At 36.1% G+C, this 13,239-nt stretch overlaps 1 protein-coding gene across 1 annotated transcript in view; it reads left to right on the top strand.

Moving 5' to 3' along the window:
- palmdb (palmdelphin b) overlaps positions 1-13,239 on the top strand; it is a 60,345-nt gene that overhangs the window by 15,252 nt on the left and 31,854 nt on the right. The window contains exons 3-5 of the mRNA XM_059326920.1: positions 42-122; positions 3,487-3,617; positions 6,317-6,431. Of these exons, the coding sequence (XP_059182903.1) occupies positions 42-122; positions 3,487-3,617; positions 6,317-6,431 (327 nt within the window). The remainder of the gene's footprint in view (positions 1-41; positions 123-3,486; positions 3,618-6,316; positions 6,432-13,239) is intronic.

The following is a 13,239-nucleotide window of genomic DNA, read 5'->3' as shown; positions in this document are numbered from 1 at the left end:
ATGCACACAATAATACAAACATGTCTGATTTTCCTCCACAGGACAAAAGAAGAATCCAGGAAAACATCGCAAAGAAAAGAAGACAGATCGAAGAGGAGAAATTAAAACTCCAGTACATAAAGGTACTTTTTTTTAACTGTAATAACAACAAGAAAACTAATATCCAGAAGAAAAGGCACTGCACCAAATCTGTGAAATGTGCCTCAGTGAACATAGACTGTGAACTTTGGGATGAAGTTTTTGTGATTTAATTTACTAGCTAGAGCTACCTAATAACACTGGAGTCCCTCTGCATCAATATAGGTACTCTGGTACTGTAATATTGTTCTTATTGTATCCACAGCTATTTGACTTCAACACCTATATTGCTGTGGAGTAAATCTCTTCTGGCTCACAATTCCAGTTTTAAATTATAACCATTCTCAGCCCTTTGAACTCTTCATTGATCACAGAACCATGACACGTCTTTCACAGTCTTTTCTTTAACCCCTTTACATTGCACCCCATTTTATATGAAATTTGGGGTGGTAGACAGTGGAGTCTGAGGGGGAGATAGTTGGTCAACAGTAACTAAAATTATCCTTAATATTACTAAAATTATACTTAATATTCAAGTTGAATGATTCCACATGGCTACTTAATATTCAAGCTGGATGGTTCCATATGGCTACATAATATTCATGTTGGATGGTTCCACATGGCTACTTAATATTCATGTTGGATGGTTCCAAATAGCTACTTAATAATTACATTGGATGGTTCCACATGGCTACTTAATATTCACATTGGATGGTTCCACATGGCTACTTAATATTCATGTTGGATGGTTCCACATGGCTACTTAATATTCATGTTGGATGGTTCCAAATAGCTACTTAATAATTACATTGGATGGTTCCACATGGCTACTTAATATTCACATTGGATGGTTCCACATGGCTACATAATATTTAAGTTGGATGGTTCCACGTGGCTACTTAATATTCACATTGGATGGTTCCACATGCTACTTAATATGCAAGTTGGATGGTTACACATGGCTACTCAATATTCAAGTTGGATGGTTCCACATGGCTACTTAATATTCATGTTGGATGGTTCCACATGGCTACTTAATATTTATGTTGGATGGTTCCACATGGCTACTTAATATTCATGTTGGATGGTTCCACATGGCTACTTAATATTTATGTTGGATGGTTCCACATGGCTACTTAATATTCATGTTGGATGGTTTCACATGGCTACATAATATTCACATTGGATGGTTCCACATGGCTACTTAATATTTATGTTAGATGGTTCCACATGGCTACTTAATATTCAAGTTGGATGGTTCCACATGGCTACTTAATATTTATGTTAGATGGTTCCACATGGCTACTTAATATTCAAGTTGGATGGTTCCACATGGCTACTTAATATCCATGTTGGATGGTTCCACATGCTACTTAATATTCATGTTGGATGGTTCCACATGGCTACTTAATATTCATGTTGGATGGTTCCACATGGCTACTTAATATTCATGTTGGATGGTTCCACGTGGCCCCTTAATAATTACATTTGATGGTTCCACATGGCTCCTTAATAACTACATTGGATGGTTCCACATGGCTACTTAATATTCACATTGGATGGTTCCACATGGCTACTTAATATTCAAGTTGGATGGTTCCACATGGCTACTTAATATTCAAGTTGGATGGTTCCACATGGCTACTTAATATTCAAGTTCAAGAGAATACAACACTGAAGCTGTAAAAGTTTGGGAGACAAAAATCACTACAAAAAAAAAAAAAACTATACCAACAAATGCCCCAAAAACAATATACAGTGTATCCTTGGATTGTCACAAAAATGTATTTTTCTCAGTCTTATAAAAATGTATATCTTAGATAATGTCTGCTAATTGCTTACACACACACACACACACACACACACATTCTTTCATAGTGAATTCCCTTGCAAGGTTATAATAGTTTTGAATTTTGTATTAGTTGTAGTTTTTTGTAATGCGGTATTTGTTGGGTGGGAGATTAAAAGAGATCACAGTAAATTTTGCCTTTATTTCCTTTGCTTTATCCATCTTCATTATGTATGGAAAAAGCTGACAAAGACGAAAACAAAAGACATTTTCACTATAATTTGAGTTAGCTTTGTAACCACACAATACAGTTTCAGTTAGTTAATTAATTATCTTTTTTCAAACATAAACCTAATGTAACCTGAACCCTTATAACAAACTCACTAAACCCTCACTATGTAGGACGTACAAGAACACACACACACACACACACACACACACACACACACACACACACACACACACACACACACACAGATATAACACAGTAAGATATATATATCTTACTGAAAATATATCCTCAAGAGAGGAGAATCCATCTAAAGTCTAAAGTCCCAGATAAATGTAGGAAGATGTAACAGCTTAAAGATGCTCAAACATGGTGAAAGATTTAAACTTTTATAAATCAATAAAATGATTCATGCTGTAGGACTCTGCTCTGACTCCATACTGAACTTATATTCTCAGTCTGGGGAACTCTGAGGGCCTCTAGTGGAGATGTAGGGAATGACCAGGTCTGGGGCGTTAGGGGGACAGAGAGGTTATGAGGTAGAAGGGGGTCAAGGTCCCCACCATGACACCTTTTAACCCATAAGAACCCAGACCCAGTTATCCTTAAAGGATGTGTTCTGTAAGTGGACCACATAGAACACATTTCTGATGTTTTAAAAAAAAAACCACTACCCCTAAATGTCAAAGATCTGTGATGTGACATAAACGTTACAATGGGAGTTTATGGTATTTATGTTTGTATTTCTTATTTTTAAATTTTTAAAAAAACTAGACAAATTTTCTGCTTACAGAGACACAAATTTGCCTTTTTCTTTACATCTCCATAAATGTGTGACTTTAATATGTTCAGGAAATATGGTCAGAACAAGTTAAATTTTCTTTCTACAATGAAAACTATTACTATTTTTAATTTACATGCAAATAGACTGTTTTGTAGTTTTATTATTTATTATTTTTCTGCTGTTTTTGTGTGTATAAATGGTAAAAAAAAAAGGTACATTTCCATAGAAACCTGTGTCTTTTGTTTGTATTTTGGGTTCCTGGCAGCTTTATACTTTGTTAATTAAAATAAAATGAAAAATCTGACTGATAGCCAAGTTTGTGTGGAGAAAAAGGAGCCATGCATGTGATGTAAGGACAGACTGAAAGATGCTAAACAGAGACAGAAATGAATGCAGAGGAAGTTGACAAATTGGAACCAAAATCTCCTGGACTTCAGAGGTTTAATGAGTTAATGTGAAGCATAAAGCTGAATATGGGAGATTTAAAGTGTTCTTTAAAGGGTTCTTATGGGTTATAATTAATAATAATATAACTCTAAATGGGGTTGACAGCTTAAACTGCAGTGGCTGAGTGTTTTTTTTGTTGTTGTGGTGGTTGATTTACAGAAGAAAGCCCTGAGGGAGCAGTGGCTGATGGACGGGCTGAGTCAGCAGTCGGAGGAGGAGCAGGAGGCCATGAGGCTTCAGGCTCAGGACGAACAGCAGCAGAGTGATCAGCTGCAGAGCAACATCCTCAGGTAACTCACCAGGAAACTTCCCACACTGGACACAACACGCTGCAGAGAGCTGGCAGAACTAACAAAGCATGTGGGTGAAGGCATTTATATGTATTTGGGGCACTGATGCATGTAAAGACTTAGTGATACCAGTGGAAAAGAACTTCCTCAGGTGATTAACCCTTTGATGCACAACATGGGTCCAAAGTGACCCAATATATATATATTATATATATATAATATTTATTATATATTATAAATATTATATTATATATATAAATGATATATTATTATTATTTTATGTTCTATATATTTGCAATAAATTATTTTCATCATTCAGTATTCCAGGTTTTCCTCAATTAGTTTGTTTTCCTTTATTCATTTTTTGATAAAATCCCTTTTTGTGTCACTACTCTTCTAATGCACAACATGAGTGAAAAATGACCCATATCCATTTTTTTAGCTAAATTGCTTGCTAAGCTAACTACTTACCTAACTTGTTGGCTAAGTAGCTCGCTAAGTAGCTTGCTAAGCTAAGTACTGAGCTAACTTCTTGGCTAAGTATTTAGCTAAGAAGCTTGCTAAGCAAACTACTTAGCTAACTTCTTGGCTAAGTAGCTTGCTAAGCTGACTACTAAGTAGTTTTCCTCAATTAGTTTGTTTTTGATCATCATACATCCTAATTTTATATTTTCCTTTATTAAGTTTTAAATAAAATGCCTTTTTGTGTCACATGGGTGAAAAATGACCTATATCCATTTTTTTAGCTAAGAAGCTTGCTAAACTAAGGACTTAGCTAACTTCTTGGTTAAGTATTTAGCTAATAGCTTGCTAAGCTAACTACTTAGCTAACTTCTTGGCTAAGTAGCTACTTAGCCAAGTTAGTTAGCTATGTAATAATACAAAAACTTCTCTTCTTCATAAAATATGAGAGGCAAAATGGAAGTAATGATCTGGTTTTTTTTTAAATCAAAAACAAGATATTTAAAGAATACTTGGAATATTCAATCATAAAATAAGTTGATATCAAAAGATAGAGCACAGAAACACACAGCAGCATTAAATAACATGGGGAATGAATGCGGCTCATTTTTTACCCATGTTGTGCATTAAAAGGGGGCTCAATATGTTGTGCATCAAAGGGTTAATGTTAGGTTATTACTGGGAAACATATATTGAACCCCAAACTGTTCCAAGGCTGTGTGATTGTTGTGTGAGCATCACTGATGGCCCCTTGCATGGTCGCCTCGGCAACCAATTTATGTTTGTTTTATTTTTTATGTCTTAGCCTTAAGATGCTCTGGAAAACACATATACAGGAGTGTTTGAGAGCCCTGGACATGATATGCTTCAAGGCACCGACTCACTAAAAGGCTTCTTTCTACAACTCTGCAGCTGGCACTGTGCCTGTGTGTGTGTGTGTGTGTGTGTGTGTGTGGTCCTCTGTGGGAAGCAGTGAGGGATTAAGACTGTTTCACCTTAACTACCTGTCAGCAGCATGTGTGTCAGACAGTTTTCCTTCATTACATAACAGTAGTACTTAGCCCAGCTTACTGTCTGTACACACTAAACAAACATAGGCAAGCTTTACACCCTGTACACACACACACACACACACACACACACACACACACACACACACACAAACCAGTGGACAGCTCTTTTAAACAATAGTGCACTGCAAATGATTTGTTTCTTACTAAGATAAAAAAAAAAACGTTAGAGTTGGAAGTGTTAGATAATTTATCTTGTTTTAAGAGTTAATTTCTTATTTTAAGCGTTCAACATGCTTATTTCTAGATTTAACAATCTTAATTTAAGAAATCTTCTCAAGGTAAATTATCTGTCCATACAGCAAGATCATTTCCCTCAGATTTAGTGTTTTTGTCTTGTTTTTAAACACACCTTTTTTTGCACTGTGTCCATTGGGTTCAGGTGCAAAGGGCAGTTTTGTGCAGAAATACTCATCCAAACATCTTCACATGTTGTTGTGCATCCTCAGGCCTTAAATAATACACATTTGTAATATATACTGCCACAGTTTAAGTAAAACCATTAATGATAACCATACATGAAATGAAACAATCCCTCATTTGAAGTCCAGAGAATTAATTTATTCCACTTTTAATGTTTTTATCATTTAATGTAAGTAAATATGTCCAAAGTCTGGCTTAATGAATACTGAAGGTACCCTTTAAGCTCATGTGTTTCATATAAGCCCACTACGTTATTTATTGATAAATAAATATGTATTTTATATAAAACAATATACCCTTGATCTATTAAAAGCTGCATCTCTTACTTCTCAAGAGCTATATTAGTTCTCTCTCTCTCTCTCTCTCTCTCTCTCTCTCTCTATATATATATATATATATATATATGTACATTTGAACAAGAATATAGAAATCACTAAATATGTTGTTAAAAATGGGGGGAAAGATCACAGATCCCAACTGACACCATGGTTACACATTACTTAAGCTGATATGCAACTCTTCGCTTTGCAGCAGAGCATTTTTACAAATCCATGTTTTAAACTGGGAAACTAGATATTGGAAAAATGCTTTAAGCAAATACAGCAAAACTACCCATAATCCTGTGTGAGAAAGAAACAAAGCCCCGAGGCGAGTGTGTGGCTGCTGCTGTTAGTTAAGAACTGCTGAAAATGCTGTTCAGTGCTTGTTTCTTTAATCAACACCGTTCATTCCTCTCCTGTACAGAATAGAGAAGGAGATCGAATCCTTGGAAACTCAGGAGCTCAACATCTCTGCCAATGAAGAAGTCGTCCTGAAACGGTTAAAAGAGGTCGAGAGGACGACTGATGACATCATCAAGGTAGGCTCAAATAAACTGGCTGCCTTTTAACACTGTGCTTGCTGAGTGGCTCTAACTCTGCTGTGTGCTGCTTACTGACTACTTTTTTTTTTTCTGGTGTCTTTTTTTTTTTCAAAACTTTATTTATTGAGTTTTTTTCAAAAAGTAATACACAATGAATACAACAACAGACACACAGTCATAAAACTCCATCCCTCCCTCACAGTCATCTCAGAGGAAAACAAATACTTGAGTTAATAAAAAATAAAATAAAATAAAATGTATTAATCAATAAATAATAATAATAACAATAAAAAGTATTATTATTATTGTTATAAATAAATTAAATGAAATAATATTAATTAATAAATAAAATAAAATAAATAAAAATAGGGGGGAATAAATAAATAAATAAATAATAAAACAATAATACACAATAATAATAATAATAATAATAATAATAATAATAATAATAATAATAATAATAATGAAAGTATACATAATTAAAATTAATTAATCAATTAAATAACAACAATAATGCCTACTGACTACTTCTGCTACAATATGCAACTTTCACCTTGAGACAATGATTTATGACGAGATATAATAATCCTTTAACTCTAACAAACACTATTTACGGATTCCTGAAGTGATGTGAGAATAGGAGTCAGGACATGTGGCTGTATATTTCAAACACTACTCCAAATATATATGTTAAAAAATATATTATATTAAAAAAACAGCGTTGTTTTTACGCAAAAAAAAACGGCAGCTGTGGTTGCCAGAACTTTACCATAATAAATACGGTGCAACTTTTTCTAAAAGTACTGTAAAAGGATAATAGCACTGTTGATATCATGTTTAAGATTGCCATTTTATTCCATATTTTACCGTAGAAATAAAAAGTTATGATTGTCATAATTACATGTTGGTCAGTCCTGTTGGTGTTGTGAAGCTGATTCGTTGTTATCTGGGCCAGAGTGATTATTTGTTGATAGATTTGGAGGTGATAAACAGAGTTTCCACTGTATTGTTAATGTGTTCTTCCATATTTTCCTGCAGGCCTATGGCCTTGCTTTGTTGTGCTGCATGTTATTGCATTTATATATATTCATACATTAAGAGTCCATTCTGACTTCCTGTGTTTTGATTGATACTCTGGGATGAGGGCTGTCTTATGTAGCCTTCATGTAGTGTGATATGGTTAGTATGTCTACATGGTTGGGAGAGCACTAACATAGTTTGTGTGTCATCAGTTGTTGTGGGCCGGTCAGGGCAAAAATGTCAGGGCCGATTTTTTGTCCCAATCCAGCCCTGCCTGTGGTTGTATGTGAGAGTGAAAAGTTGACTTTCTATAGGCTTTCTGTATGGCTGTGTTGGTGTTGGTGCTGCTGGTGGTGGTGGTGGAGGAATGACAGTTTGAGTAACAAAGTTTAAAGGCGTAACAGATGCCAAAACACTGCACGGTGGTTTATAATATTCTGAGACAAACAATAATTTTTGGAATATAAAATAGTGTGAGTCATCAATAATAATAATAATAACTAGAAAATTTCCTCTGGGGAAATTCTGAAAGAGCCACGGGGGCTACTGCCGGTGTGTGTACACTATGATGAGATTCTTCAGAGATTTCAAACAGTTAATACTAGTAATGTTATGATACTATATAATATACAAGGAGCACACCTACAACAAGCATTCCTTTTCAAGTATTTATTTATACAGCAACCTATGACCTTTAACCTCAAAATGTGTGTGTGTGTGTGTGTGTGTGTGTGTGTGTGTGTGAAACATGTGTATCTGGAGGAGTGTGCGCGCTTATATGCGCATGTGTGTGTGTGTGTTTCTGTGAGAGATGGATGAAAGGATGAAAGGCTTTTCTCTATGGAATACGAATTTTTCGCGATGTAAGTCATATTTGGAGAAATTCTGAGATTATAATGGGTGTGTATTGCACGGAATGTTCGTGTCACAGTGTGTGACATCATCGCCAGAGTGTAGAGGGAGAGAAAAATTTATCAAAAAATAAATTTGAAAACTGTTCTCCAGGCCACAAATTCCACTCTACAGAAATAATTTATACATAGAAACGTAGGAAAATTTGTCTTCTCACTCACAATCCTCTGTTAAAGCTGTCAGAGTTATAGTTTGGGCGTAGGACACACAGATGCGCCACCAACATGCATCAAACAGCCTCATTGACTCCATATTAAAAACGCAGGAAGATCAAACCGCACGTTTTGATATATAATTTGTCCTGCAACTCGAGTAGCGGGACGAAATTGTGTCCGGAAGAGGAAGAAGAAAAAATCCACAGTATAACAGTAGTGGCACTAACTATTGTCATGTCTTGATCTAAGTCGTCCCTGGTTTCCAGATGTGCATTTGCTCTTTTAAACAATTAAACAGTTCCATCACACATTGTGCAATAAATGCATCTCGTTAAATTAAAAATAAATGCATTCTGAAAATAATAGTCATAATAGTTTCCTGCAACCCATGTGGTTTAAAGCCCAGTGTGACATCACTGCAGCTATATGTGAATAGCCACAACAGCTCACATTATAGCTTCAGGTTCACAATGTTCTTCAAGGTTCAATGTGTATTATCAGGCGTAGACTTTAGGTTTTTAACTCAGAGAAAATATTCTAGCACTTTGAACGAACATACAAAGTGCTAGAATATTTTTTCAAATCAAATATCATTGTTTTCTACTCACCCCATGCTGCCTGTGCCTCTTCCTCTAATCTGTGCATGTTTCTAACAAGGAGCACTCACCGAGGACTGTGTGGGTGTGCTTTGGTTCACAAGAGTCTGCTTTAAGTGAATAAGGAGGAAGGTAAATGGATTTCTCACATGGTGGGCATGCAGCACACAGGAACTAATCTGCATAATTGGCTTTCTGATTGCTGCCTGCATTGAGACAAAAAGACACAGTGACTTTATTGTGACATAGTCATGGACTGCTGATGCACCATTAATCTATAATACTGCTGTGATGTTGACTTCCTGCTTCTCTCAACACTTTGACTCTCAACTACTCTGTCTTCACATATAGGAGCTAAACGCAGAGATCCAAGCAGGTAAACACCTTTATAGCATTTTGGTTTCTTTTTTAACTTCTCTTTTTTGTGAAAACTAGATTATGATGTATTAACTTACAGTAGTAATAGATCTGACATAATTTGACTAATGTTAGTAATTAACAAAAACAGTTAGTGGTTTAAATGGTCAGTATAAATGTGTTTAAATAAAGGTTATTGTTAATCTATAATCTATTGTTGATATGCTAACATTTAATATAGTGTTGATAAAATAATCTTTTAACTATTGTTTATCATTCTGACACAGCAATGACAAGTTGATCTTTTGTATTTTATTAATATATTTCCTTCTCTGTCAATATATATACATACATACACACACACACACATACACACACACACACACACACACACACACACGATAATGAATGGAATATGTAGTTGTCTTGAAACATGGAAACAGGTTAGGACCATATAAAAATAATTTCACATCCTGAAAACAATCTGGAAATATTATTGTGTGAAAAACATGGCCACATAAATGATAAGGTTACAATGACCACAAAATAAATAAAAAAAACACCACATATCTCTAGATAGTAATGAAAAGAACATTTTAACATTCTGTTAAATACACCATGATGAGTGAGATGTTCTCATGTCTGTGTGAAGGCAGCTGGAGTCAAGACGTGGTTAGCCTAGCTTAGCATAAAGATTGGGAGCAAGTGTCCAAAGACCCTGACTGACCCACTGACTACAGCCTCTCTACACCTCAACCTGACTGAGAGAAGTCGCTGCTAATTCATGTTAGCATTAACTGGAGCATTAACTGGGATGTTAGTTTTGGCAAAATACAAAAACAAAATGTATTGGAGTGTCTGTTAGTCCAACCAAACGCTGAACAAGACATTTAATGAACAAAACGTTCAAATAAACTGTCATTAAGTGAAAATACAGTGAAATGGTCAAAGTTATGAGACCAAATATATAACGTTATATATAACTTTATTGACACGTTGCCGTGGATACGCATTGTTCTGCTTCTCTCCTGATGACGGCTCGCCTTGTCAGTGACCTGTCAATCAAAGGTAGCCACGACCCAAATCATACGATTCTTTATCTTCTATTTTCTTCTAAATGGGGCCATTATTAGAACTATTAACATCAGATTGTCTTGAAGAAGATTTTTTACTAGTGATTGAGACCATAGTGTTGTCCTAAAAAAAAATCTGAGGTAATAAATCAAGTGAGAAGTTTTCTCATTTTGCATTGAAATGAATGGACAGAAATCTTTATGCAGCCAAACTTAGCGCCCCCTGCTGGAATTTTTGGTAGAATGCAGCTTAAGGCACTTCCTGGTTTGCCTCCCTGCTCAGACCAGGAGGTTGCCGCCTGTGTAGAACCAGTTTGCCTTGCCAAAAGCTGGTTCTCTGGCGGTGGAAAACACTGACAGAATCACCTAATTTTGTAATGAAAATGGAAACATGGAATATCCCGGAATTTGCCAATGTGTGGATGTCGTTTATAAAATGCGAGATATTTCCCTGCTACTGAAAGCATTTTTACACAGTACCTCGGCCGAATGAAGGGAAAGAAAAAAATGTTTTTATTTTTGGTGTCATTACGAGTACTTCACTGCCTCTGTCCTGCCTCTGTTTTCTCTGGGAAGTGCTGCTCGCTTCCTTTGGCACCCACTTGCCATGCTGCAGAGCTCTGGGGCCATTTATTAGAAAAAGCCCCTCATCACTTCCATTTGTTCATGGGAAATGCTTATATAATATACAAAGAGAGCAAGAGAGATGAGCAGACACACAAAGATAGACAGTGGAGAAAACACATGGTTAATACAGTTGTCGTTACGATGTCGGACAAATTATAGTAATATCCTACATAAAATAGAACCTCAAACTAAAAGATTGTGGTCTACCAGTGGTCCCTGCAGATCTCCATGCTGAGGACACACAACTGCGGCGTACAGAGCTTCAGAAAGCTCTGGCAGGTGGGCAGAACCATGCAGAGCTCCAGTGTTCTGTTGAGATGTGCTACTTAGCAGTTCTGACCATCCGTGGGAGCAGTGTTTGATTGACGATATTATATATCATATTGTTATAAATATCATTATGGTACACTCATCCTTGTTTGTCATCAAAACACATATAAAAAGACATATTAATACTGATGGAAACAAGAAAACACAGAAGGCAGCATCTTTGGACAAGGCAGGATAAATCGACAGAACACTGGAACAAACAACAAGTTCTCCAACCTAAACGACAGAATAGGTCGAGTTTCAGTACCACCCATTACGACGCATTATGTATGTATCGCGGTTCGTGTTTCATGGCTGGCAGGGAGGCAAACCAGGAAGTGCCTTAAGCTGCATTCTTCTGAAAATTCCAGCAGGGGCCACTGACGGTGGTTGCAAAAACATTTTAGTCCATTCATTTCGATAATAACATCCGTGTGGGTTCTGGGGTATTAGAATTACAGCAGCAGCTGCTTGTGATCAACCAGGACACAGGTTAATGGCCTGGGCCAATGAAATGTCAATACCATCATGATTTAATTCAAGTCATTAAAGGAATTTGAAACACACTAGCCATGGACCAACCATGTCTTGACTCTAGCACTGTACTTAGAACAAAGACACAAGATTATCCATATGAACAAGACAATATTGATCCCTTATCCCTCCCTGTCTTGTTAAAATGGGCTTAAATAAGACAACATTTGCATCATTCATTATCTTGTGATAGTATATATACATAACTGGGACATAAACCATACCATGATATACCACCTTGGTGGTCCCAAAAAGTTGGGACGAAAACAAGGCAAGCAAACAAAATATATTGTCTTTTTACAGTTTTCAGTTGAATATTTGTCACAAAGTTTTTTTCGTCCCAGCTTTTTCAGAATTTTATCTGTATCAAACATGGTTTCTCCTAGCATTTAAAGTGTTTTCTCGGATTTTGTTGGTAAACTTTTTCCTCTTCAGATCTGAAACATGATGTCTGCTTGCCACTCCCAAATATCCCATCATTCATCTCTCTGACATCAACAAAAAACCCTCCAATATATGAGCCTGGAAGTCAAGAACCCAAAAAAGGTACAGACATCCACTGCTGCATTATGCATAAAAAGAGATTCTGCTTTCTGATTCATCATGCAACTCTCAAGATAATTTGCTTGCTGAAAATGTAATGAAAGACAAGTAGTGCACAGTGGGATTGAAAATAAGGATAATTATCTGTAGACAGATTTTAGATGTTAACAAGCAATCTCACAGGCTCAGGTTATGGTTGTGCTCTTTAGGTATAGCTGCCAGGTTAAGACTGGCTGGTCTAACAGAAAATAACTTGTGGTTGACACTAGTGAAGTGACAACGAAGCTTCATGAACCATTTTCTTTATTTTCTGAGCCAACAAGATGTCGTTTTTTGTTCAACAAAGGGCTGAAAACAGCCTCAATTACCATTGATAGAGCCTTTTTTTTTCAACCCAAGACCGCCATCTAGTGGGGTAAAAAAATAAAGCAAAAACAAAGCTTTGTTGTCACTTCACTAGTTGACACAGCTCTGTCTTCATCAAAGTCAAGACAGACAAAGACATGAGAGAGATACACAGTTTAACACCCATGATTTTGTCATACAACAGTAGGTTGAACAGGATTTCAAATCTATTTAGTAATGGATCCAAGGATGGAACGACTCATTACCTTTAACCCTCTATGGTACGCATTATGATGCCAGTTAGGAAAAAAATGTTTGGAGTGTTTTTTTTGTC

Source organism: Centropristis striata, chromosome 23 (genome assembly GCF_030273125.1).
Source record: "Centropristis striata isolate RG_2023a ecotype Rhode Island chromosome 23, C.striata_1.0, whole genome shotgun sequence".
Classification (NCBI taxonomy): Eukaryota; Metazoa; Chordata; class Actinopteri; order Perciformes; family Serranidae; genus Centropristis; species Centropristis striata.
The sequence above is the reverse complement of the archived record's forward strand: the minus strand, read 5'-3'. Positions and strand labels throughout refer to the sequence as shown.